The following is a 27,237-nucleotide window of genomic DNA, read 5'->3' on the forward strand; positions in this document are numbered from 1 at the left end:
AAGCACTGGAAGACTTCTGACTCCACAGAGGTGGGTGGTCAGGGAAGGCTTCCTGGAGGAGGTGAGACTGGGACCATTTGGGTTTAGAGACAAGTCTCTGAGGGAGCCCCGGGGCAGGAATAGGAAAGGGAGGGAGGGGCCTTAAAAACCTCTGTTAGAGAGACTCTCTGGCCACCTGTGATTGCAGGGGGCACTGTGTGGGGGCTGAAAAGCTGTTAATAGGGAGATTTGGGCCAGACAGACTGGTCTCCAACCCTGGTTCTGTCAGTTTCCAGCTGTGCCTCCTTGGGCCAGTCACTTAACCTCTCTGAGCCTCACTTACTGTATCTATAAAATGGGGTAATAACAGGTCTGACCTCTTGCCTGGACAGTTGTAGGCACAGCCTGCCCAAAGTAACTGGGGGGCTACCATACAGGTGACTCAGTCTCCTAGGAGGGGAGTGATAGCTGGCGTTGGCAGTGGGGTCTGGGTGAGGCTCGAGACACTTCCCTAGTGGAGTCCATAGGACTTGCTGGCGGACTTATGCTGGTGAAGGCAACAGAGGCGACAGGTTGATTCCCTTTCATTATCACGCCCTGGCCCCAGCCGGGGGGCACTGTTTGGGGGCCCTGTCTGCAAAGAGCAATCCATTCACAGACAGTGGATAGGTCAGGGGTTTCTGGGGAAATGACCCAGGTAAAAAGGTGGCCCTGTGGGGTGGGAATCCCAGAAGGGGGAGAGCCCAGCCTGCCGGGGACAGAGGGCGGGAAGGGTTGACAGTCGGCCCCTGGGCTTGGCACTACACTCAGAAAATGTGGCCAAAGATGATTTCTGAGCAGCCTTTGGGCACGTCCTCATGGCGCCCTTTCTTCCCCGGTAATTAATGTGCTTTTATCCTCTCTGAGAGGGTGGTGGTGGGTAGCAGGGTGGCTGGTCGGGCGCCGGGCAGACGTGAGCCCACTCCAGCCTTCCTTGGCAATTTATCACCTGTCAGCCCTGGTCTTTCGGGACATAAAACAAGTTTCCTGGGAGGCAGCCAGGGGCCTTGAGGCCCTGAGCTGGGCTGTCTGGGGGCATAGCGGCTCCAAGGGGGCCTCTGTGAAGCCTATCTCACTGGAGGGCTTTGGGATATGCCCGAACAACAAGACTGTGGGCACGGGCCCTGGTTCCTCCATGGTCACACTGAGGCAGGTGGACGAAGATGGGGCTCTGAGACGGTCGGTGATGTGCTGGGCAGCACACAGCCAAACGCTGGGCTCCAGGACAAAGCCTACTGTTTTCCCTTATACCACAGCCCCCCTCCCCAACCTCTAGGCCAGGGGTTCTCAACCAAGGACCCCAGGAGTCTCTGGGTGGAATCTCAGAATGTGGACAGGAAAAAAAAAATCCCACCTTTATTTTCTCTGACCTCTGATTATGGTTACAAATTCTAATTCTTCCAATTGCAAATGTGGGTGATAAACCGCAATGGTATTAGCCCTTCAGTGATTTTGCAGAAATCATAGAAATCACAGACACGATCACATCATAGTATAGTTTTGTAGGGGTCTTGAAATAATATATTTGTTCATACTTCAAAGTAACAGTAGTTATTAGAACTAGATCTTATTATTTAAAGCATTAATAAAAAGCATGTATGTTGTTATGCCTTTTTTATAATATTTTGATAGCTGTATTTCAGTGTAATTGGTTTCCTTTGTAATCCCTGGTATTTTATGTTATGCATTTAAAAACATTTTTCTGAGAAGGGAATCTTAGACCTTCTAGAGGCCACAGGGGTCCATGGCCCCCCAAAAGGTAAAGGACTCATGGACTGGGCACTCAGGCCACTTTTGCTTCTTCTCACTCACAAGGGCAAGGTGTCATGTTGTCAAGTTGACCACATCTGCACTGAACCAACCTAATTCTCATGCCCAGCTGTATGAAGAGATCAGAGGAAGGAGCTTCTAGAAGGAGGAGACCCTGCACCCAGGGGCTCCTGGGCTTGTTGGGGGTTGCGGGGAGGGGAGAAAAACTCCCTCCAAGGAGGGAGCAGCCATTTCTACTGTAGGGTCCTGATCCTGGGACAGCTTCAGCAGAAAGTGGCTTTAGATTTGGGGAAAGCACATCAGGCAAAGGGAGCAGTGCGAGCAAAGGCGTGGAGACAGGATGCCTGGGGCACAGGTGGTGAATGTGGAGCTGGTGGTGGGAGGGGACCTTGCATTCTGCACAGTCAGCCCTGGGGACCATGGTGAGGGTTTCGGTAGCCGAGGGACGTGATGATCAGGTTCAGGATCTGGGACAGTCCCTCTGGCTGCTGGGTGGAGGGAAGGCTGGAGAGGATGGGGATGGAGGCTGGGTGGCCATCAGGGGGACTGGGTGGTCTTCCAGTGGATGCAGAGGTCTAAACTGAACACAAACAGAGGGGCTTCAGGGCGGTAGGAGCGGGAGTTGTCCCAGCCGTGGAATTAGGTGGCATGGGAGGACCTTGACACCTCAGACCCTAGAGGCTGACCAGCAGAGTTTGAATCCTGGTTCAAACTCTGGTTCAAACTGGTTGAATCCTGGTTCTGTCGGTTGTTGGCTGCTTGGCCCAGGTGTGTGGGTTACACTCTCAAAAGCTCCCTCCCTCCTCCGAGGCACCTGATGGTAATAGCACCCATTGGCAGAGTGGTGTGGGTGTGACAAGGGACGATGTGTTTAAAGCTTAGCACCCTGCCTGGCACAGAGTAAGTGGTGGACATGCTCTCGCCATGACAGGTTTTTTGTTTTGTTTTGTTTTTTGGTTTTGTTTTTTAAGATTTTGTTTACTTATTTGTCAGAGAGAGAGAGAGAAGCACAGGCAGGGGGAGCAGCAGAGAGAGGGAGAAGGAGGCTCCCCGCTGAGCAAGGAGCCAGATGCGGGACTGGAACCCAGGATCCCGGGATCATGACCTGAGCCGAAGGCAGATGCTTAGCTGACTGAGCCACCCAGGCGCCCCACCAGGATGGTTTTTTATCACTGGTGATAAAATAGATGGTTCTGGGGACCCATTGGACTCGAGGGCCTGCAGGGAGAAGAGAGGCCAGTCAGCAGTCTCAGATCGACACTTGAGGCCTGGGCCTCCGTACGAGCATTTGAGACCAGATCTGCCCCACGTGGGCCCTGGGTGCTGCTGTCTTCCCCCTTGTCCCAAGGGCCAGGCAGGGCAGCCTCCTCTCCAACCTCTCGGCAAGGCTTCCTCTGGCCCCTCAAGTGTAGCCCCCCATCCTTCCCCAGGAAGGGTCAAGCAAAAACTGTTTCTCTTTCCCTGTCTGGCCGGGTCTGACCCGGGTCTTCTCTCCAGGAGTTCCCAGGGACAGAAGGTGTGGAGAATGAGACGGGTGCCCAGAGACATGAACTTAGGAGCTCTTTTTTGATTCTAAGTCCCAGAGCAGGAAGCGTCTAGACCCGCATCCTGCATCTAGCATCCTGGAGCCCTCACTGAGCATGGAAGCCGGGTGGGGGGCGGGGTGAGGGGTGGCACGGGGATGAAGGCAAAGTGGGCAGGGGGCCAGGACAGGGTCTTCAAACATGCACCTTCGCACACTCCCCCCGGACCCTCACTGGGCATCCCCACACCCCAGGCGGCTTCCCTGCCTCCCCAGGGCGAGGGGTTCCAGCGTTCGCTTCCGTGAGTGATTGTGCTTCTCTGGGCAGTGGGAGCCCACTAATGCTGGAGGATAAATTTGCTGTGTTTTATAGAGCATGCGGAAGCATATTTGGGGGGTTTAATCTTCTTAATAAATCGTTCTCAGATCGTATACTATTAAACCCCTGGAAAATTCATGAGCACGCTGGGAATAGAGACCTCATCGGGAAAGTTTGACATGAACAACACAATAAACGCAGCTTCTAAATTGGGTCAGGGAAGCCTCCAAGGCCTAGAGAGAGGACATTCCTGCTCACTTGGCCCTCCCCAGGCCTATAAATTAATCATGCACACAAAGAGGGCCTTGTCCTCTCTTGTCACGGCCCGGGGGGTGGCGTCTGTGCCCACTGACCCACCCCCACTCCCACCTCTGCTGCAAACAGAGCTCCTGGTGAGGCCTTTTAGCTTCTGTGCTTTGTTATTCCTGTGTCTCCAAAGCAAGGTGGGTGTACATTTCAGCAAGAGAGATATAGGTTAGATAGGGGGAAGAACTTCCTGGCCAGCCATGAGGTGGTGTGAAATCCCGGAATGGGTTGCTCAGGGAACTCAAGGAGATTCTTTTCTTTAGAGCTTTTAAGACCTGGCAGGCCCTGTCTCCCGGTGGCACTCTGGGGCCACTTCCCTGTGATAGCAATGACCAGAACAGACATTGCCCCAGGGTCTGGTGTCAGGAGCCAGGTTAGAAAGTGCCTCTTTCTGGGCCTCTTTCTGCATTTATCACCTGGCTGGCCGAAGAGCCCCAGCTGATTAGACACGAGGCCAACATTCTCCAGACCCAAATCCTCACCATGGTCTAACCACATGGCCTTTGGAAAAGGGAAGTCAAGTTAAGTCTCTCTGTGGTTCCTAGGCTGCTGTGAAACCTTAGTGGGTCCCCTCCCTTCTGTCATGTCCTCTGCCTATTGGAGTCCTACTCAAAGTCCTGGCCCAGATGCCACCCTCTCTGTGAAGCCTTCCTGATCTCCACCTGGCCCACCAGTCAGAATCGGTTCCTGCCTTGCCTTCGTTATGCTTCCTCTGCCTTGGGCACTTGTTGGTCGTTCCCTGGGGGAGTTCGTGTGTCCTACCAGACTGTTGGCTCCCTGAGAACAGGGACTGTGTCTGAGCCCCCTTGGGGGGCTCAGGACCGTGCTGGTATTTGCATGGGTTTTCACATGCCAGCTCCTGGAAAGTGTCTGTTAAGCATCCTGTGTGGGGGTGGAATGGCCTGGCTTCCCAGTGCCAGCTGTGGGACTCCTGGGCTCTTGAACAGGGAGCAGAGGGAGACAGAAGGGCAGGCACAGGAGGGAGTCCTGGCAGGCCGTGGCTGACCCTGTCTTCACTTACTTGGTCCTGACATTTCACAAGTCTATTCGTTTTCTCTGAGACTGCTTAAAGCCCTCTGATTCTGCAGCCCTTCGGAGGGAAGCGAAATGGCCCTCAAGTGTACACAGGAGCGGCCACAGCCCCAGGCATCCCCTTGCACGTGGAAACCAGCCCTGTCCTCGCACAAGCCTGGGCAGGTGCAGCCTCTGTGAGCTTTTGGAAGGGGTGACGTGTAGGTCTGAGGCAGGGCGGGCAGTGGGGGTGAAGTTCAATGTCAGCACCAGAGAAAGGAGGGAGGCTCTGGTTGGGGGAGGGAGAGATCTTGCTCTGGGGAGAGCACATTTGGGAGGTGTTCTTAGGGAACCCGCCAGACCATTAGGGGAGGGGGTGAGTCCCGCTGGAACAGGAGAAGGCAGCAGACAGCCCAGTGGGTGGGGGAGTCCTTTCTGCGGCTGCCTCTGGCCCCATCCCCCAGCCCCCACAGGCTAGGAAGAAGCTATCCCTCCACCTTGCCCCTACCTCAGGGCCTGGGCCTCTCCCTGTTGACTTGGGCCTCCAAGATACCCTCAGTCCCCTCCGCCAATATCTGGCCCTGGCTGAGCAGGCGGGGGCCCACGTGTTTCAGGGGCTCTGTGTGTGTGTGTGTGTGTGTGTGTGTATGTGTGTATGTGAGGGAAGCTGGTGGCCCATGACTTGGTGTGGAGTCAATGCCTCAGGAGGTCAGCAGGTGGAGAAAGAGAGCCGTGAGACCCGTGGGGTCAAGGCAGCCTTGGGGCTATTCACCGGATGGCACTAATTCAGTGCCTAAAAATAATCCCGGACTCCCCACAGCATTTCAGAATTTTCCAAGCTCTTTCAGACCTGCAAACTCATTTCAGTCTCCAACAGCCTGGGAGGAAGTGAGTGCCATTCTTATGTGACCACAGGGAAGATAGAGTTCTAGAACAAATTTATGGAGAGCCGGAGGCCGGCTGGCGATGGAACGTGGGCTGGAGCCCGACTCTGTGGCCCCAGGTTCCATGTGGCCTCTTGTGGCCCTGCTGGGACACGGAGTGAGGGGACATCGGCTCAGCTTGCAGGGCAGAAGGCTGTTGGTGGAGGGGGATGGTTGGATGGTGGAGGACCAGATGTGGGGATGTAGTGGGGAGTTCTGAAGGGGTGGGGACTTTCTGTGGGGCTACTTTGCAGCCAGGCCTTGGAAAAAGAAGGATTCCTACAAGCAGAGAGCGTGGGGGCAGGGCAGGGGTGGATGTGGTCCAAACCCAGGGCGCTGGTGGGTGAAGACAGACAGGGGCAAGCAGATTTGGGCCTAGCCAGCTTGCCAAGCCCAGACACCCCACTCCGCCAGCCTGAGCCTCTCCTGCAGGGCCTGGCAGGCCCTGTGAGAAGGACAGTCACATCTGGAGATGCTTGCTGTGGAGGACCTTGTGGGCAGTCCTGGGTGCAGAGGTCTCTGGGGGGACACATCGTGGCTGCACCATCCCCTGGCTGCATCCCGGAGGTCCACTCTCTGTCCCCGTTCTCCCGGCCCGACCTCTTGCCCCAGCCCACTTTTATTTGCCTGGCCATATAAAGAAGAGAGAAACTTGCCTCTTCAGATGGTAAAGTGACTGAGGAGAGGAAGGCAGTTGGAGGGAGAGAGGTGGTTGCCACGGAAACTCTAAAGCAGAAGCAGAAACTTCCAGGAGCTGGACCGGGGAATACAGCAGACTTAGTGGCCCCGAGGGCCGTGGGCATCAGGGAGGGGGATGGGGACCGGGGCCAGGCCATTGGAGCCATGCCCTCTGTTCCACACCCTGCACTGCCCAGCTGGGATCTGTGCACACGGGAGCAGGGGGCTGCCTGGTGGCTCCCACGCCTCGGGGTGAGGTGCCTGGGCCCAGGGCGAGGTAAGCAGCTCGTGATCCGAGGAGGAGCCCGGGTCTTCTGTCCAGATCCCGGCACGGTTCTGAGGCAGCTGGCAGACTTAGCCCAGAGCTGCACCGAGGTTCCCTGCAGGTCTTTGCATGGTGTCTGCCTTCGCTGTTCCAACACGCAGGAATGACTCGGCCCCGCGCTGGACAGTTTACAAGGCAACTTCCTGCGTGCTGCCTCATGCAAGCCCCGTGATCGTCCGGGGTAGGACAGCACTCTGTTCTCCAGGGTGGGGGAGATGAGATCCAGAGAGGGGAAGGGATTTGCCCCTGGTCGCATAGCCGGGCCCTCTTAGCAGTGCGATTCCAACCCTAACATTCTGAGCTCTCCCTGTGTCCCTGCCACTTTTTTTTTTTTTTTTTTTTTTGAGTGGGTAGCGCTGCCTTAAGCTGTGTGCTCCCTGTAGCTTCTAGACCTTTCTCATCCCTCACATTAGTAGTATTTCCTCTGGGTTATTGTCATTCGCTTCCTGTATAAACTTAGGAAAGTTGCTTCTCTCTGGGACTTGGTTTCCCCACCTGTAAAATGGGCTTTTATAGTACCTTTGGCCTTTAAAGGTGGCTGGGAATGCTCCAGTCAAGCGCTTGGCACAATGCCTGGCACAGAGGCTACCCTTGGAAATCTCTGCTGGCTGCACTTGAACCTGGCGAGTATCCAGTGGGGCAAGCAGGCCTGGCCTGTGATCTCCTGTATTTCAGAGAAGTTTCTTTAACTGCAAGACGGGTCTGATGAGTTCCTGCCTTCCTCGGGGAGGTAGAGCGGCAGATTAAGGTCCTGGCTGTGGAGTCTTTGGAAACCACGGAGGCTGGGTGGGAGAAGCATAGAATCTGCAGCCCAGCCTTCAAACCAGCCACCAGGGCCCCCGTGGGTGCTGGACAACGCAGCTTATGTTGTCTTTGCCAGGCGCCCTGCTAGAGGGAGGGCAGGAGGGCGGGAGGGGAGCTGGGGACCAACCCGGTTAGTCCTGAGCGTGAGGCTCTACCTGCTGGAGGTTTGAGTCTCAAACAAGCTCTTGGAATCCCATGTGGCCTCGTGGGCCCGCCCCCGAATTGGAGCCAAGCCTTAGATTTTTCCGGGGGGAGGCCAGTGAGCCAAATGTGTTATGAACTGGCAGAAAGGCAGCGTGCTGCGTGTGAAAGATAATTGGGGAAATTCATCGGATTGGCCCTAAATCACAGAATGAAAGCACCAAAACCTGCGGGGAGGAAAATTACCAAGTCCTGACCTATGACTTATTTGGGGCGGGGCAGAGGGCATCTGGCCCCCTTGGGCTTCATGATGCTCAGAGGCTCTGAGGTCTGTGTGTGGTGCTTGCCAGCATTCTTGACCGTGACCCCCTTCCCCTCTTGACTGGGAGCAGCCACGTGACGGCACCGGGCCGGGCACCGGGTTTATGATGGGAGCCGGCGGGCAGGACCTTATCCTTGGGGAGGGCGGCACGCCAGGAGAGGCAAATGCGAGATGAATCACCGAAACACAGATTATCATTGCACGATGTGGAAGGCTTCCTGGAGGAAAGGTGTGGGGCAGGGGGGCCTGGAGAAAATGGGGTGTGCAGGCCTTGGGGGGGAAGCAGTGGGGTCAGTGTGCCAGGAAGGTTGTTTCTACTGAAATGAAGAGGCAGTGGGAGTGGGGCCAGGCGGCTCAGGAGGGCTGGGGTGGTGGGATGAATGGGAACTGGGGTCCGCAGGTAAGTGAGGTCTGGCGTGGCTGGAGCAGAGGGCTGCTTTGTGGAAAATCAGCTCGGGGAGGATTTGGGAAGACGAGTCAGGGACTGTGGTTGTTCCCAAAGCTAGAGATGGTGGTGACCTGGGTTTGAGTCATGGTAGTGGAGAGAGCTGGACAGACTCGAGTTATTCTTCGGAGCTGGTGGTAGCCTGCTTCACAGAGGGGCTCCGGGACTCGGAAGCCTGCCCTGTGTCCTCCGGGTGGGAACAATGGGAACAAAGGCACAAGGAGAGAACTGGGGGCTGGAGGACTGGGGACCAGTGTGGCTGAGGAACGGGGAGGTGTAGGTGGTGGTGAGAGGTGAGGTCGGGGACTGAGGCAACACCTGGGGACCACCCCCTGGGCTGGGAGTAGAAGCCAAGGGCCCCAGCTCATTGCCATAGCACACTCTTTTACAAAGAAAAGGACCCAAGGACAGGAAAGGGGAGATCTTTTGGGGCAGAAAGGGATCCTTTGTAGGAGCCAGGCTACGTGAGGTCAAGTCCCGGGTCTGCCACAGCCACCTTTTTGTCCTTGTATGGCGGGAGAATAATACTGTCCACCTCTTAGGGGAATTATATGGGCTCAGTGACAATACCGCCTGGCAGAGAGGAAGCTCTGTGTTGGGGTTAGTAACTGGGTCCTGTGTGACCTTGGGCAAGGTCCCCTCTCCGGGCCTTAGTTTCTCCTGGCCAGTCTCTGCAAACACGTCAGGTGAAAGCTCTCTCTCATCTCTGTGGTGCTGTTAAGTGTCCAGCTCCTGAGGGTGGCCCAAGTGTGGCACCAAGCTGCCAGTGTCACCTCCGACGGAACCGTGTCCCTCCCAGACCTGTAAAGGGACACTGGGTCTACTGGAGCAGTAAGGGGATATTTGAATCAGCCCAGGACCTGGTACAGTCTCAGGGCACACAGACCAGGACAAAGAGGGCCAGTCAGGGCAGCCGCTGACCTGAACTGACCTGCTTGGCCCCAGAATCTAGATTGTCTTTGGAGAGCTGGAGAGGGTAGTGGAAGCTGGGGGCTTCTCCAAAGGATGAGGACTGTGGGACTTTGTTGTTCTCCATTCTGAGCCTCAGTTTCCCCATCTGTACTGTAAGGCTTGGACTCCCTGCCTGGCTGCCACACGTGGAGTGCTGAGAAAGGGACAGGAGACTGGTGGCAGTTTGGAAAAGGGTTATGACACTGTTGGGGGCTGGAGTCCCAGAACCCATACAGAGCTGGGGAACTGAGAGAGGAGGAGCAGAAGGGGGGTGTGTGGCCAGGGTGAGCTCACTTCCGGCTGGTTAAGAATGAGGACTCCTGGGCTCTTCACAGCTGGCTAAACCAAAAGCTCCCCAGTGAGCCTGGGCATCTGCATTTTAACCTGCTCTCCACGGGACTGAAGCACCTGAGAACCGAGGTTCCAAGCCATCCCCTTTGCTCCAGTGGGCATAGGGGCCCAGCGGGGTTTGGGGCGAGGGCCAGTCCACGTCACCCAGCAGACTGGAACCCTTTGCCATGCCAGCCTGGGGATCTCAAGGGATACAGCTCTCCCTGTGGTGGTACCAGAGCCCAGGACTTAGTCCTAGAGCTCTTCAGCCCAGCAGGGGGCAGCACCATGGGCTTTTCCAGAGGGCCCCAGGCTGCTCTGTGGGCCCTGGGGCTGGCGGGGCCTAGACAGAACCCACTGGGGATGGGGGAGACCTGGGCCTCCGTAGGAAGCTGGGTCTGTGTGTGCCTGGGAGCCTGTGCAAGGGGGCTGGGGGAGAGAGGGACAACATGAGGATGTAAGAAACACAAGGGCTGAGAAAGCAGGTCTAGAAAATTCTAAAGCCCTCTTGCAGCTTCCTGAGGCAGAGGCTACAGGGAAGAGGATAGGGGCTGTGGGTCAGACAGGCTACAGAGGGGCCCTTGTACCCTAGGTCACCTCCACACTGTCTCAGTTTGCCTCCTCCCAGCGTCCTCTGGTCCTCTGGGCCTTTTAATAAAGGTCAGCCAGATGTCAGCCCCCCAACCTAGGGGAGCTAGACATTTTAGCCAGGAGGCATTTGGGGGTGGGGCTGAAGCTCCTATTGGCTCCTCCTTACTGTGCCTGGAAGAGCTTCCTCTGTTCCTGGGAACTGAGGGAGGACCCTGGGCAAGTCCCAAGCCCTTTGAGCCCTGGGTCAAGGGTGGGCTGACCACTAGATCCCTGAAGGCCTTCTGCAATTCCTGCTTGTGGGAAGGCGCTGTCACTTGTAGATTTTCTGAGGAGGGGGCTGGCTGATGGGGTGGGGCGGGGAGAGTCATTTGGTAGTGAGCTCCCCGTCATCAAATATGACAAATATTTGTCATATTTGCTGACGTGTCATGTCAAATCATCAGATATGCCAAATTAGACTGGGTGAATTTTGCTTCCTTTTAGGCCTTTGCCTGTGGTCCTGGACCATCCCCCTTTCACACACCGTCTGTCTGTCTATGTTAATCATTAATCAGGAGGAGAGCCCCACCTGTGAGAGGGGCAAGTCCCTGCCAAGGGGACTGCTGATTTCCAGGATGACCCTGAACTTGTTTTCCTTGGCCCCAAACTTTAGCTACTTCCTGTTTGAGCAGGCACAGAAATTCTAGGGCCCCAGCCCTTCCTCCTCCTCTTGGTGGAATTTCCAGACAAAATGCTGTTCCCAGGATGGGGGCAGGGCCGGCATTGTTCTTGCTCTCCAGAGCCCAGGGGTGACAGGTTACACAAGCCACACTTAATTTTCACCTATGTGGGCCTGGGACACCAGCTTTGGGCTGGGTGGGATCCCCAGGAAAGGCCGGTAAGTGTGAGAACCATGGTTCTGGCCCAACCTGCCCCTCCTCTAACACCTGCCGTGGGTCCCACTTATGTTCTGGACTGGGCACAGAAGCTCTGCATGTAAGTGCCCAAGGGATCCCCCAGGCCAAGCCCATTTTACAGGAGGGGAAGAAGGGTCAGGGCTGCAGATGCGTGGGGATTTGCTGAGAGGCACCAGGCAGAGCAAAGGCATGTACTCATCTGTCCCTTTCTTCTGTGCCAGCTCTAGGATTGTCCCGATCAGCTCCAGGCTACTGCCTGAAAGCAAACTTTGCAGCCTGCTGTCTGCATATCCGCGGAGGAGAGCCAGGCCCAGAGAGGGGAAGTGACTTGCCCCTTGTCCCACAGCCGCCCTTCTTGAGAAAAGAATGGGGCCTTTGATCCCAGCTCCCTCTGTTCCCTCATTCACCAAGTAGTGACCGAGGGCATGGGGGACATGGCTGTGACAGGACTAGCAAGGCCCCTTCCCTCATTACAGTTGAGGGGAAGACAATTAGTGAACAACCAAATACACAGATAAGATAGTTTTAGGAAGCAGGAAGTTGAAGAAAATAAAACGGGCAATGGGACAGGGTGTGGGGATTGGGGCAGAGGCACTGAGATCAGGTGGCCAGGGAAGGCCTCTGGTGGTGTGAATTTGAGCTGAGGCCTGAAAGACAGGAAGGAGCTGGACATCTGAAGGTCTGGGGTTTGTGGATGAGGAAGAAGGAAGAGCACATGCAAAGGTCCTGAGGCAGCACTGTGTTTGGCATGCTCAGGGATCAGAAAGCTCTCCAGCCGAGTCTACAACCATCTTAGCTAGTGGCTCCCCAAGAAAGCTGCTAGAAACCTTGAAGAATATGGATTCTTTGGCCCTCCGCACCAAAATTGGATTCAGTGATGTTGAGAGTGGTGCCCTAGAATCTGTTTCTGAATGCTTCGGTGTAGTTTGTGGTCACCTGCAGGCCCTGCCCTCCACGTGCAGGCCTGACTTCTAAAGCCAGGCCATCCCTTATAGTTGCAGAATGGGGATCAGAGAGGTCTATGACTTATCAAAGTCTGACAACCACATAGCTGCAGAGCTAGGCCTAGAGCCTGATCCTCTGCCTCCCTGCTTAGGGTTCTTTCTTTATCACTTCATTTCTCCCCTTATGGAGGGGCTGCTTAGGCTTCACTGCCGCTTGGGTCTACACCCCATACAGCCTGCCCCCGAGACCCCTCCCCCCATCCTCTGTTCCAGCCTCACATTTCTACACATTGCCCCCAGCATAAGCCTTGCTAGTTTCTACCTCAGGGCCTTTGCTCATGCTGTCTCCCCCTCCAAGAATATAGTCCTCTGCTCTCTACCCAGGCAATCCCTACTCAGTCCTCTGGCTTAATGTCAGACTCTTCTTCTAGGACTTCTCCCTCCTTTGAATCCTTTAGTGCTGACTTCAGATCAGATGGGGTCAGCCACTTTTCCTGAATGCTGCTACCATCTCTCCTAGTCAGTCTTCCTGGGAGCCTTCTCTGGGCTGGTAACTCTGCTGACAAGGTCTGGCTATCTTGCTCTGAGGAGCCCAGATGAGTGAGAAAAGGAATAGCCCAGAGGAGCAGATGTTCGTCAGCTTACATACGGGGTTTTGATTCCCTGTGCTATTTGACCTTCTACAACCTCACAAAGTGTAAGTATCATTAAACCCATTCTGGAGTTGAGGAACTGAAGGCACTAATCTGGGGTCACACAGCCAAGAAGGGCTGGTTCCTCACCCCAAATCCCATACTCTTTCAACACCCCGCTTAGATGGGAGCTTCCTCGGAGCTGGCTCCTGGGCCAGTTCGTCTGTCCTCCGCAGTGGGATCTGCAAGGATTGAGCGAGGCCCCTCCCGATGGGAACCCAGGCCAGTGCCAGCCATGAAGTGGTTCACAGATGACCAGGCAGGCCTGCCTGGGAAGGGAGGGGGCTTTCTGACCTCATACTGGGACCATATGCCACCCCCTCTGGTCACCCAGTTGGTGTGGAGCTGTCTGGGCCCATCAACTGGAAGGGGAGGAAGAAGCCCGGAGACCTGGAGCCTCAGCCCCAGGCCTGGGCCCGGAGAAGGAGGGGCTGGGGGCCCACCTGGAGCTTGGCAGCATTTCTGGGTCAGGGCAGGGAGAGGAAGTACAGGGAGAGAGTTGCTTCAGGCCTGACCATCTGGGTTGAAATGCTGGCTGCTAGGGTGGGGGCGAGGAAGGAGGGCTGGGGCTGGGGCCTGGAGAGTGGATCCCAGCCTCCCCCAGCCCTGGGATTGGAGCCCTGAGCTTCGGGGACAGTCGTCCTGGACCGGAAACCCAGGGCTCCTGTGGGCAGAAGCCAGCAGGCATTCTGGGGGTGGGGGGGCGCCCAAGGAATAAGAGTGGAAAGGGTGGTCTTGGCAGTTCTGTTTACGTGCCTAGGTGGCCTTGCCCCAACACTCATGTATGACATTGGGCAAGTCACACCCTGTCTCGGCCTCCCTTTCCCATCTGCAGGGAGTGACTCTACCCTACCTTGACTGCTCTGTGCTGAGGGGTGAGGGGCAATCAGACCCCTGTGTTTGGGGAATTGATACCAGATCTGGGCATGCAATGAATTAGGCAGTGTCCCCCGGGCAAGTGGCTGTTCCGTGAGGCCTCGGCTTCTCCGGCTCTATCACTTCGCTCTGCAGGTCCTTCTGGCTCTGACATTCCAGGATTTTATGACAGGTTGTTGACATGTACAAAGGAACTACATCTTCTCTGGGCTTTTGGAGGACAGAAAGGAACACACAGGTGTTGCATTGAGACTGGGGAAAATTTCTAGATCCTGATGGAATCCTATGGAGGTGGGCTGGGAGGAGATGGAGATGTCCCATCTCTATATCGCACGTGGGAATCTGAGGCCAGAGATGTCAAGAGCCTTCCTTTAAGTCACACAGCACCCAAAGAAACACAGTGACCCTGGGGTGCCTGGGTGGCTCAGTGTGTTAAAGCCTCTGCCTTCGGCTCAGGTCATGATCCCAGGGTCCTGGGATCGAGCCCCGCATCGGTCTTTCTGCTCGGCGGGAGCCTGCCTCCCCCTTTCTCTCTGCCTGCTTCTCTGCCTACTTGTGACCTCTGTCTGTCAAATAAATAAATAAAATCTTAAAAAAAAAAAAAACAAAAAACAAAGCAAAACACAGTGACCCGGACAACTGGCCTTCTGCTCCTGTTAGGGCCCTGTTGTCTCCCAAGGCTCACCCTCAGCCCAGCTTTGGGTGATTTCATTTAGGAGATATACTCCCCAAGGGCTGTGTGTGTTCAAATATTCATACTTGACCAGGACCCCAGTTCCACCTGTGTTGAGAGGGGCAGAGTCCTTCAAGTCTGGGGCCGGCATGGCCCTGATGGGGTCATTTTCTGGGAAGGATGTTAATAAATTTGTTGGTGGCTTTCGGAAGGAAGTCTGGGGGGAAGTGGAGGTGGTGGACAGCTGGCTGGGCCTGAATGTAACCTCACAGAGCCCGTTTGCACTTTCCACTGAGTGGGGGAGAGTCCCCGCTCCCCCACATCCTGATGAAGGTCCTGCTCCTGGTTCAGCCTTGCTCCTGGACGCATACTAGACACTCTGGCCAGACAGGCCACCTCTCCAGACCAAGGCCAATGACCCTGACCACCAGCGCCCCCCACGACACCCCCATCCACACCCCTGCCCGGATCTTCAGCCATTCATGGGTCGAGGCTGGCCCGGGAGGCGGATGTGTGCTGGGCTGCCCGGTTAGGGACTTCCCCTGGTCACTGCTGCCTACCCTCGTCCCGACAGGAAACCCGACAGGTCTGAGCCCTCCGACACCCATTGTGTGGGGCCTGGCGTGGGCTCCAATGTTTCCCCTGTCAAGACTCCTAACCCTCTTCACCTCCTCCTGTTCCTTGTCAAAGCTGGCTTCTATGGAAAGTTCCAGACTGTTGCCCTCCTCCTCCGTGCATTAAAGTCCTGCTCAGCCTTAAGAGCTTGCCTGGGTTCAAATCTTGACTCCTGGTGCCAGCTGTATAACATTAGAGAACTTCCCTCTCTGGGCCACCAACATTTTCTGTAAGATGAAGATGGTAACCACTGGCTCTTAAGCTTGTTGTGAGATTTAATGAGATCTTGTGCGTTGAACGCCCCAGACAGGGTCTGGCGCACAGCAAATGCTGAATACAGCTTATCAGTATTAGATCCAACTTCATCTTCAGACAGACCGCTCCAGGACAAACTTCTAGCCCTGCTCCATGGAAAGTCCTGGACTTCTGGGGTCCCCTCTGAGCGTGAACCCCCTCTCCTCCCCAGATGGAATCTAGCATTAGGAGACCGGTTCTTGTTGCTCTTGTTTCCTCCTGTGCCAGATGGCCCCTCAATAAAGGCCAAGCCCTTCCACCTCGGGCTCCCCTCTGTCCTAACACCGCAGGAAGCAGTGTCCTTTATGGGCAATTGAAGGCTTTTCAGGGGTAATTCTGACAATACGCATTTTTGTTCCTCCCTCACTGACTTTAAACCTAACACCCCAGTAGGATGGGAACTGCACTGGGCTGGCCCCCTCGCTCTGCATCTGGTGCTGAGCGACCCCCTAAGCGACCCCCGCCACCCCCTGGCCTGGGGTTTACCTGGATTTACAGCCCAGCTCTTAGGCCTCCCACCCCCTCTGCCCAGCAGGGTGTAATTCTTCTCGGGACACCCAGACAGGGATGGTTTCTCTGCCCAGAGGCAGATTGTCTGGGGCCTTCTCTCCTTGATCTTCTCCCATGTCCTCATTATACAACCCAACTGGTGGGATGGGGTGGAGGGTGGGGAGGGTCTCTCTATGGGACTCAGACTGCTTTAATGAGATGATGTTTGAGCTGGGTCAAGGGGTAAGGACGAGTTCACCAGGTGTAGAAGGAAGATCCTCTGACCAATGGGGCCAAGGCAGGGTGGAAATGAGAGGGGAGACTTTGCTAGATAAGGGGCTGGAGTGGGCAGGGGGGGCCAGTTTGTGACAAACCTGAGTCCTTTTCAGTACTCCGTGGGTTCACTTTTGGGGGCTGTTAAGGGCAGGTGAAGGGGGTGAGGGGGACCAGATCTGATTTAGCTGACCCCTGTCCCCCTGCCTGCACTTACTAATCGTGAAGGTTCCCAGGCCCCATCTGGAACCATGGGATCAGGTGTTTTGGGGGAACCCAGAAATATAAGTGTTTAATGTACTGGGGTGATTTGGAGGCTCAGGGGTGTGGAAGCCGCAGCTTTGACCCTGACCCAAAGCAGCAGGCTGAGGAGGTGGGCGCTGGGCCTATCCAGGAGCCCCTCTGGGGTCCAAAGAGCAGTGGAGAACAGACCACTGACAGGCTGCCAGCCCTGTGGGGCTCCAGCTCACAGATCAGCAGGGCCTGGGAAGCCCCTGCTGGCGGGGGGCAATCACAGAGGGCTTCCCCTTGGAGGGGGACTATTGCAGGAAATGGTGGTGGGGAGGGTGTTTTCAAATGCCCCTCTTCTCCTCTAGGTGGCCTCCAGAAAGAGGACTGCTCCTGTTTACAGGGAGGAGGCCACAGGGGCAGTGAAAGGGGGTGGGTGGCTTGCTCCCAAGTGGGATTGATTCCAGATGCTCTGCTGGGGTGTACAGGGAGCAGCCTTTGTCTGCCGCCCTGCCGCCCTGGGAGGCCTGGGACAGGAGGAGGGGCAGGGCCCCCTGCCTCCTCTGTACCCCAGCTGGCTCCTATTCCAGACCCTCCCGAGGCCTGGGGAGGTGTTCAGCTGGGCCGGTGGGCAATGTCCGCCCCATCCCAACGCCAGGAATGCGGAAGCTTCTTCCTCTTTAATAGCTGACCCTCCTCCTTGCACTAGGTAGATAGGCTGAGGGGGTCCATCGCTTCTCCTCGCAGGTGGGGAAACTGAGGCACAGAGAGCTTGAGAGGCCCAAGCATAAACAGAGAGACTCTGCCAGGTCTTGGAGCCCAGCTGTGTTTACTGGCCAGGCCCTGAACTCCTGGCTGCTTCCCCCCTTCCTCTACACACGTACAAACGAAATCTACTGGTTGAGGATGCCAGGCCAAGACCACTTGTCTTAGCCACTGACAGTCTTTTGGCAGGGAATGTCTCATCCCCTCAAGGGGAGGCCAGACTCTGGCTGATCAGGGCATTCCTGCTTTGGGAAGGAAACTGGGCCTGATGAACTCCAGGCTCTTGTACAGGACCGATGCCCCAACCCTGAGCTGGACTTCTGGGAGGCTTCTACCCACCGAAACTGGTGGGCAACTTTTCTGCGTGAAAGGGACGTCTTTTCAAGCCGGTTAGGGGGCTAGGGCCATGAGCTCGCCAGGCGGTGTGTTTGCGGCTCCAGACTCAGTTCAGAGAGCTTGGGGCTGAAAGGCACCCTGCGGTGTCAGCCTCATTCGGCCCCTAAAAAGGTGACCCGATTCGTAGCGCGGTGCCCGCCTGGCTGCCTGGCGTGCGCCCTGTCCGGTGGCTGCAGGATCCCCACCTGAGTGGGGAGGTCAGGGGAGGGTGCCTACAGCTTTTCTCTGGGGCCTCTGCTCTGGCAAGGGAGGCTCCTGGGCAGTGACTGCCATGGGGAATGAGCTAGAGCAATGCTTAACCCAAAGGAGGTCAGTGGTGTCCTTGCAGGCACGGTGGCTTTCCATCTGCCGCAGGGACTGGCAGCCACTCTGGGGAGAGGGGCCAGCACGGGGTGTGTGTGTGGGGGGTGTCTTTGGACAACCCAGATTGGGTTCATAGGAGCAGTACCCCTCCTGCCCCTCCCCCCTGGTCCTAGGAAGGCGCCTGGCTTCCAGCTGTGATCCAGGCTCCTCCTGACCTGGGGGCCCTCCCCCCTGGGCTGAGGGAGCCAAGGAGGGGGGCTCTCTTTGTGAGGTGCAAAACCCGGCCTGGATTTCTGCCGAGATTGCCCCGCCCCCTCCAGGGCCACACCTTTCCAGCTGTTCTGGAGAACTTCCAGACTGTCTCCAGCGCTCACGGATGACCCTCCCTCAAGCACACCCCTAAGACTGTGTGTTGGGAGCCCCAGGCTGAGACCACTTGCCTCTGCCGTTTTCTGTGTGACTGAGGCCAGTCAGTCCTCCCTGTCAGGGCCTCAGTTTCCCCTTCTATATTTGAGGGAATGAAGCTCAGGCAGGTGACTGCATAATTTAAAAGATAAATGCTGCTGCTGGGGCAAGTAGGAGGAGAGAGAGAGAGAGACCACGAAGGGCCAGGATGGTCAGGAAAGGCTATAGAATTTGGGCCTTAGAAGGATGGCCTTTGGCAGGGCAGCCCCTTCTGGAAGGAGCACAAAGAGGAGTGAGAAGGGGGGAACTAGTGTGTGAGGCTGGAGAATGGTTGGGGCCAGATGGTTGGAACCTTAAATACCAAGGAAGGTTGTTTGGACTTGGGGAGCCATGAAAAGTTCTTGAGCTGGGGAGTGACTTGGGGAAGTCTTACAGCAGGAGGGCAGTAGAGGGAGCGGGCATCTCTCTCCTCCCCGCCTCCCTTTTCCACCTCCTGGAGATTCTTCTGCAGGCTTGCCAGAGCTGCCCTGAACGCCCAGGGGGAGGAAGAGCCCATCGCGTCTGTGGTGGTGTATTTGGGGGGTGGTCCCGATCGCCAGGGGCAAAATGTTCAGATTTGGCAAAGCCTGCGAGATACACAGGTGTTCATTACCTCTCTCACCTTTCTGTGCGCTTGGAGATACACGCTGCATTTGTAATTATATACAAAGAATATGTGTATCCAACGGAGCAATTTTTAAAATGCAAAGAACCGGCAACTTTTCTGCGTGAAAGGGAAGTCTTTTCAAGCCGGTTAGGGGGCTAGGGCCATGAGCTCGCCAGGCGGTGTGTTTGCGGCTCCAGACTCAATTCAGAGAGCTTGGGGCTGAAAGGCACCCTGCGGTGTCAGCCTCATTCGGCCCCTAAAAAGGTGACTGGATTCGTAGCGCGGTGCCCGCCTGGCTGCCTGGCGTGCGCCCTGTCCGGTGCCCGCGATCGCGCGCACGCGGGTGTGCACCGTTTACACCCGCTGGCGGGCTGGAGTGCCTCGTGCGCCCTGAGGTCCGGCCACGGCTCTCGGGCACGAGGGGTGCAGACGGTGACCTTCCTGGGGACCTGCCTGGGGTCCCGGGGCACTCCGGGCCGCCTCGCCCCTCCAACTCCAGGCCGGGATTTCTCCCGCACTGACTTTCCGGGCCGGTGCCAGCCCGGCCTCCCGGTCCCCGGCCCCCGCGGCGGGGCCGGCTGCTCTGGGAGGGCGGGGGCGGGAGGAGGAGTTTGAGCGACTTTGTGGGGCAGCCTTGGCCTCAGCGGCGCCCGCACCAGCGCGCGGGAGAAGACAGGGACGCCCGCCGGGCGCTCCGGAGCGGGCGATGGGGCCCGTGTGAGCGCGCCCAGGCCCAGCCCGGTGCCCGGCGAGCGGCAGCATGTCCGCGGGCGGCAGCGCCAGGAAGAGCACCGGGAGGCCCTCCTACTACTACCGGCTGCTGCGGCGGCCCCGGCTGCAGCGACAGAGGAGCCGCTCCCGCAGCCGGACCCGGCCCACCAGGGGTAGGCGCCACTCCGACCCCCGACCCCTGGGCTCCCCTTACCTCCACCTTGCCCTCTGATGCCGGGGAATGCTGGGGACCCTGGATCTTCCTTCAGTTTACTTAGCCGGGTGTCTCCCCGCCGGCCCCCCCCCCCCCCCCCCCCCCCGACATCGCCCTTATGTGGCTGCCCCCTACTGTGTCTGCTTGATCTGCATTCCCCCCAGCTTCTCCCTCCTCTGCCAGCGTCCTGGGGAATCCGAAGCTCTAGTCTCCCCTGGTACCTCCCCTAGTGCCTTGCGCAGGGAAGGGGGAGATTGCAGTTCGGGGTTCTCTTTATTCGTTTCTCAGATGCCACTTCCTATTCCCCCGTGCCTCAGTTTACTCCACCGCCTAGCAATGAAGTCATCCTGAGTGGATTTGGCCTTTCCTTACTTTGCCTGCAGGGCCCTAGGCTCCCAGCGCAGGGTGGGGGGGCCCATCTCAGCCCCTCCCCCCCCACCTTTCCCCAGGGACTTAACAGGCTTCCATTCCCCACCTCTTGGATGGAGGGACAGGTGGCTGGACTTTAGAGGGTCCTGTCCCAGGAGTCCTTGGCTCCAAAGGAGCCAGGGCTTTTAGATCTGCCTGGGACCCCTCCTGGTGGATGGGCCCACTGCCTTTGAAAAGTTTATCTTTCAATGCGGCAGGCAGGACAGGGAGGAGGGGAAATGGAAGCAGCGTTTTCTTTTTTCCAGTAACAAGATCCTTGGTTGGAAGGGCATGTGATCCAGGAGGCTGGCTTTTGGGCCTGGTGGAAGCAGGGCCTTCCTTCCGAGGTTGGGTGGGATGGAGCTCCTGGAAGAGGGAGGCCAGAGGGGGTTCTGGGGAGGCCAGGGTCCCTGTCAAGGGGCTCAGGACCGCTGAAACACCAGTGGGCAGTGGGTGAGAGGGAGGAGGGTGGTCAGTAGTGCCCAGCGGGACCTGGGCCTCGTTGGTTTGCTTTGGGAAATGGGAAGTCTGGTCCAGGGCTGAGCTTGATTGGGCTGCGGTATGAACAGATCCATGCCTGGACCTGGTAGACCTGAGGTCAGATCCCCACCCTCCATGGTGCAGGTTGTGTGGCTCAGGCCCTGCAGATGCTGCCTCTGGACCTCAGTTTTATCAGCTTGAGGGTAAATCAGCTTGCGGGTAAATCAGGCAGTAGGCGTTCATCTGCTTCTCCTTAGAACAGGGAAGATTTTTTCCCACAGTCAGGGCTGAATAACAATGTACAAGGCTTCCTCAGGAAGTAGTGAGTTCCTGAAGTAGTGAGTTCCCCATGCATGGATGGGTTCAAGCTGAGACTGGAAGTGTGCACAGGTGTGTGCTGCGAGTTCAGTCCTCAAGAGACTCTCAATGCCTGGGGTCCACCTCCCCTTGCCTTCCTTGAAGTGGCTTCTGGCTCTTCTCCCCTGCCCCCGGTGCCCCATTCCAGGCTTAGCCTGAAAGACCAGAGATGTGGGTTTGAGCACAGAGACTTTGGGCAAGTCACTTGTCTTTTCTGAGCCTCAGTTTCTTGAGCTGTAAAGGGGGCTAGCAGGACTCGTAGGACTCAGTGAGGAAATGGGTTCCTGCTGGGAGAAATGGGAGTTGTACAAATGCCCAGTAATGCTCAGGGCACCCTGAGCCCTCCTGCCCTCCCCTCTCCTTGCAGATGCCCTGCATGACCTCCCCTGCACTTTGGTGCCCTTCTGCTCCTGACTGCAGAGGCCCCGAGAGAAACGGAAGTCCTCTTCCTGCTCTGCCAACTGGGCAGGCGACAGTGTGTCCAGCGGTCACCTGAGCCCCAGCTTCCAGGACCCGCCTAGGCAGGAGCCCTTGCTTTGTGTCCCAGCCTTGAAGGAGCTCAAAGCGTGCAGGGAGTGGGGAGGAGACTGTCACTGTACAGAAGTTACATCTGGGAAAGCAGGGAGCGCTTCACCAAGGAAGTGACTTTTGGACAGGGTGTCACCAGGTGGCTGTGATTTCCCTCAGCACAGGGAGTGGTTGAGTCAGATGTGTGTCCAGGCCCCAGCTCTGCACAAAACTGTCCTTTGGCCAGTCACTTCCCTTTGGCCTAGTCTGGTAGACAGGTATAGTGACAGGTGCGGTGACCGCTGGGTCCTTTAAGGATGAGAGCAAGTGCATAGAAAGCTAGAAGCTTGTGTTGTCTGGCACTTGGGCTACAGTTGGGCTGAGCTATTGGTGTTCTTACTCCGAGCGGAGGAACTGCCTGTGGAAAGACAGAAGGGAATTGTCTTGGACATGGTGGACAGAGTTCCTTCTGGGGTGGAGGAGAAGGGATTGGGAGGAGTGTAGTGGGGAGCAGTAGTTGGGGCTGGAGAAAGGGCCTTGAGTTTTGGGGAGTCATGGCTGGGGATGAGAGCTGCCTGGCAGGGTGTATGGTGGAGGCTGGGGGCCCGTGGCACAGCTAGAGCAGCCATTGACCTCCCCCTCCCTGAAGACCCAGATCCCAGCCTCTGCCCCCAGGGCCACGGTACTTCCTGAGGCCAGTGCCCCAACCCAGGTGGTAACTCATGTTGGGGGGAGCCACGCTGTGGCCTTGGGCGGGTCCCTGCTGGACCACAGGCTGCACAGTCTTCCCATCTGTGTGGGGGCTTGGTCCCATAGTGCTGATGTCAGATCCTGGAAGAGGGGGTGATATCCAGTACCCCAGCCCCAACCACTCACAGCCCTTGCTCTATACCCATTCTGGCTTCTGCCACTTGTGAGGAAGGACAGTGACTGAGAACTCTGGGCGGGCCGGGGCGGGGGGGGGGGATGTTTGTTTAGAAACAGAAAAGTGCAGGGAAGAGGTGGCTGGAGGCAGGTTCGCAGCTGGCTGGGTCTTGGGGAGGATTGTGGCCAGGCTGCCACCTCTGAGGAAGCCCCCTGCCCGTTGCCCCCACTGCCCTGTGGAGTGGTAGTGGGTGGCGCCCTGTGAACTTGAGAGCAGGACTTGGTCCTTGCCTAGGGCTGCAAGTGACAGACAGTGTCCACAGTCTCATCCCCCCCAGCTTTGAGGAAAGTGGAGGCACTAAGCAGGGCTATTCCTTCTCAGGCCCCCCATCTCCCCATCTGAGAAACAGAGTGAGATCCGCCATTGACAATCACCAGAAGCATGGTAGAAACAGTGACCTTTAGATGGCAAGGGTCAGCTGGCCATTTCACAATCGGTTTTGCGATCCTGAGTCTGCTTGAAGGCTAGGTATGGCTTATAGATATGAGGGGGGGGGCCTGTCCCAACTAGAATGTCACCAGCCAAGGTTCCTTCCCTCCTTCCCCCACACCAGCTCAAGAAAAGTTTTGTTTGTCTGACCTATCTATCCCCCCAGGGCTGCTGGGGGGAAATGCAAGTTTTCCCCTCACTCTGGATAAAGTCTGGCCCATTTACCCAACTAGCAGACATGTCTTGAGCACCTACTATGTGCTGGGCTCCAGCCAGGGCCCTGGGGGCCCATGGGGATGAATGGCACGTGTTCCCACCCCTCCCCAAGCCCTCAGATGGTTGAGGAAGCTGACTTGTTGAGGTTCACTTGAGGCACAGAGCCCTTTTCAGGGTGCAGAGCAGTAGTTAGTGGGAGACAGGTTCTACTCCCAGCTCAGCAGTGAGCTGCTTGTGTGACTGGTTGTGTGACTCTAGGCACCTCCCAGGGCCCCAGTTTCTCCGTCTGTCAAGCAGGGCTTATCATGCGCTGCTGCCTGACAGGTCAGGAGACCTGGAATGCCCATCCTCATACTCATTGGAGGCTCTGATTCTTTTCTTTCTGTTTGCACCTGAGTTTCTCCAGGGGCTAATCCTTACCGCCTGCGCAACAGGGCCTTGGTGGATGTATTCCCCTGAGATGGTCGGTTCCTCCTCCACATCCATACATAGCCCCATTGCTTGGCCCGATATTTTGGTTGCTGTGTGATTCGTCTCCCCTCTCCCCAGGCTCCTTTCGTTTCAGGGTGTGCTGGAGTCTGTTTGAGGGGCCTCTGGAGGGGTTTCCCAGGAACATCCCAGCACACTTGGAGGAATGCAGGCAAGAGTGGTGGTGGTGCCTAGGAAGGCTGGACCTGACCTCCTGAGGTGACGGTCCCCTCCCAGTGCTTAGAACATGGCAGCTGAGTGAACCCCCTGTGGTTCAGATGAGGACACTGAGGCACAGAGGGACCTTCATAGAACTAGGTGTGGAACCCGGGGCTGCTGGCCCCCCAGGAGAATGGTGATGTGGCTGGGGAGGGTGTTGGTTTGACACAGCTGCTTCCCAACGGGGATGATGGTTAGGGAAGGGCCTGTGTACCCCTTAGGGAAGGGCAAGGGCTGGGACTACTCCATATGGACCCTGATTTTACTGAGCCCTGCCGAGATGCCCTGTGGGCTGGCGAGACCCTGAGGATGGGGGCCGGTTGTGTCTTTTGTTCCCTCATACCCTCATCTTCAAATGTACTCCCAAAGGCCCAAGGCCCAAGTCTCTGTCACCAACTTGGATGCAACCTCTGAAATCGTACATTTATCTTTTCCTGCCTCATCTCTTCGTTTGTCCCTGCTGAGACACGATCCTTCCTTCAGGGTTTAACCCCAGCTTCTGCAGGCTCTCCTCATCCTTACATACCCCAGGAGCTGAGAGACTCAGTTCTTCTCATGGCAGGTAAGGAAGTTAAAATAGCTTTTGTTTGTTGAGTGCTTTCTCAGTGCCCAGCAGTGAGCTTAATTTTGTATTTGCCTTATCTCATTTAATGCTCATAACAACTTTGTGAGATGATACTGGTGTTATCCTAATATTAAGGGGGAGGAAGCTGAAGCCCAGAGAGTGGGAGCCATATCCAGCATCACACATCTCAGAAGTGCTGGAGTCCAGTTCTGCAAGACCCCGGATCCTGAGCTGATAAATGTACCACCTCACTATTCTGTGGGCAGGCAGATCTTTCTGTGATCAGGCCTTGGCTTTGATAAGGCCTCCTCCTCCTATCTGATTTGCACAGTCAACGACTCTACCAAGTGTTCTTGGCCATCATCTCCCCAAATCCTGGCCATAACTTGGGAAAGAGTCAGGGAAATGATTCCATTGGCATCTGTGGGAGGTCAGTCTTCTCGGTTGGCTTGTCTGCCTGCCTGAGACCACTCAGGTGACCCCTTAGGTCTGGTTTTACCCCCACCCCTATATCCCACTGTCATTTGCGTTCTGCCAACCATGTGCTTTCCCTGGGAAGGTCACAGGTCAAACAGCCTCAGCCCTTGTCTCTTCACCAAGTCTCTTTGTGCAAAGGGTTCAGGGTCCTCTGGAATGAGGTCCCTAAAGACAGGCAGACAGCTTGAGGCCCACTCCCCAGGGCTATCTAGGTTCCTGAGGGAGGCCAGAAGGTCCCCATTAATCTGCCAGAATGTCAGCCTCTTAGCCTTTGTGTTCCTGGCTTGTCCTTATCACCTTCAATAACAAGGAAGATAATGGCTGAATGTGTGCCAGGCCGGGGGCCAAGAGCTTGTCCTGATCATGTCATATCTTATTTTGACCCTTCCACCCTCCTAAGGTAATAGGGGACCTCATTATCACTTCCCTTTGCCGGGTTGGGAAATCGAGCTTCATGGTGATAAGTGTGAGGCAAGGTCTGAACTGAGGCCACTAGGCTCCAAAGCCCATTTCCACTTAGAACCAGGCCTGGGAGCTCAGTGCTCCCTCTTTTCTGCAGTCAGTGGGTGGAGGACACAGGAATGCCCTCTTGAGCTCAGTGAGTCAGGTCTGCCACTCAGTCTCTGCCCCGCTGCCGTCTGTGCTTACCAAAACCTGCTGGGATGGGGGACCATCCTACTGGGCCCGGTTGCAGGGGCCTCTTGGATCTCCAGCACCGTGGCAGGGAGCTAACTCTTCCCCTTGACAGCTGGGGAAACTGAGACCTTCAGAGCCAAGGCCACTTGCTCAAGGCAATATAAAGAAGTTGATAAGAGAACCAGGTCCAGAATTCTGACTCTTCCATTCTATTTCCACATTGGTTTTTTTTGTTGTTGTTGCGCAGGAAGGGAAACCGAGGCAGCTGGGCTCCTCCTTGGGTGTTCCTGGGGGAGAGAAGAGGGCTTGAGCTCTTGTATCACCTGATGCCACCACGCTCACATCCCATACGTGTTTTGCTTAGAAATGACCTGAAGCCTTTTGACTGTTTTTAAAAAGAAAAGCCACGGCTGGGATACTTCCCCTGCACCTTCCTCTCCAGGCCACTCCGTTTAAATGTCAGGAAAGGGAGAGTATTTCCTGGTCAGGAACATTCGGAGCTTGCAGGGAGGTGAAGTTTTGTTTTGCGTTGAGTGGGAACTTGGACAGTCAGTCCTCAGCCCCGACAGCACCCCAGCCCCCTAGGCCCCCCACTACCTCCCTCCCACCCCTCTGCAAGGCTGTGTTTGACAGTTGCTGGGAGGAGGGATTTGAGAATGAGCGGGGAGCTGCCTCGCCGAGTGGCAGGGTGGTTATCGGGTGGAGGGGCTGGCTGGCTATTTTTAGCCATCCCGATCCAACAGAGGCATCGCAGCGTTTGTTCAATATTTAATTATCCATCCGAAATTGGCCCACGTGGCCTTGAGTTTGGAAGCGGCTCTCTGTGCTGTGATTTCCTCTGACTGCATAAATAAGGAAGCGAGGGGAATCTCAATCACCCTCCAAATAATGATAATGAAAAAAAAAAAAAAAAGAATCCCCGGAGTCTCGGTACTCAGAAAAGACCGGCTCGGTTCCGCAGTCTAGACAGACCCACCTGTACGTTAGCAGGAAGGGCGGCCGAGGACTCCCATCACGCCCTTGGAAAGGCAGCCGGGCTTGGTCTGTGAATCCCAGCCTAAGCAGCCGCCTCGGTTGTAGCTGGGATGGGCTTTCCTCCCCGTTGCCGGGATCCTGTGTTGACTTTGACAGCTGCTGGGTACCCAAGAGGTGGTTTGGGGATTTTGCTTTTAGAAGCCTTGTTAGCTCTTATTTCCCTCCTCTCTTCTCCCTGACAAACCGGAGAGCACTTTCCGATCTGGGCCATGTTCTTTCTTTTTCTTGGCCCTTAGAGGTGATGAGTTGACACGGCTATGAAATGAAAAAGGCAGAATGCAGGGAGGATGGGGAGGAAAATGTGGGGCTGGGAGGCTCTGTGCCCTCCCCCTCAGCCCCTGGCGGATGAAGGAGCAGAGGGAAGAGGAAGGAGAAGGGCCAGAGGAGCTGGGTAGCCAGCGATGCGTGCTCCTTGCTGTCCCTCTTGGAGGGGAGACCAATAAATTGGTCAGGGAGAGTCTTAGGAAAAAATGGTTTCCCATCCATTTATACTCCTGTTCTGGGGACTGGGTTTGGCTTAGGAGTGTGGCCAGGGCAGGAGTCCTGACCGCAGCATAAATGCTGTGTGATCTCAGACAAATGACTAAACGTCTCTGGGCTCAGAAGCACTTCCAGCAAATAGGTGTGACACAGCATAGA

General features: G+C 56.3%; 1 protein-coding gene across 6 annotated transcripts in view; it reads left to right on the forward strand.

Moving 5' to 3' along the window:
- DAB2IP (DAB2 interacting protein) overlaps window positions 1-27,237 on the forward strand; it is a 188,514-nt gene that overhangs the window by 43,494 nt on the left and 117,783 nt on the right. For 3 of the 6 annotated variants that reach the window (XM_047699368.1, XM_047699363.1, XM_047699365.1), the window contains exon 1: window positions 19,582-19,835. The exons of the other annotated variants lie outside the window; for them this stretch is intronic. In XM_047699368.1, the coding sequence (XP_047555324.1) occupies window positions 19,712-19,835 (124 nt within the window). In that variant the 5' untranslated portion in view covers window positions 19,582-19,711. Of the gene's footprint in view, window positions 1-19,581; window positions 19,836-27,237 lie in introns of those variants that run through there. 6 annotated transcript variants of the gene reach the window in all.

Source organism: Lutra lutra, chromosome 13 (assembly GCF_902655055.1).
Source record: "Lutra lutra chromosome 13, mLutLut1.2, whole genome shotgun sequence".
Taxonomy (NCBI): domain Eukaryota; kingdom Metazoa; phylum Chordata; class Mammalia; order Carnivora; family Mustelidae; genus Lutra; species Lutra lutra.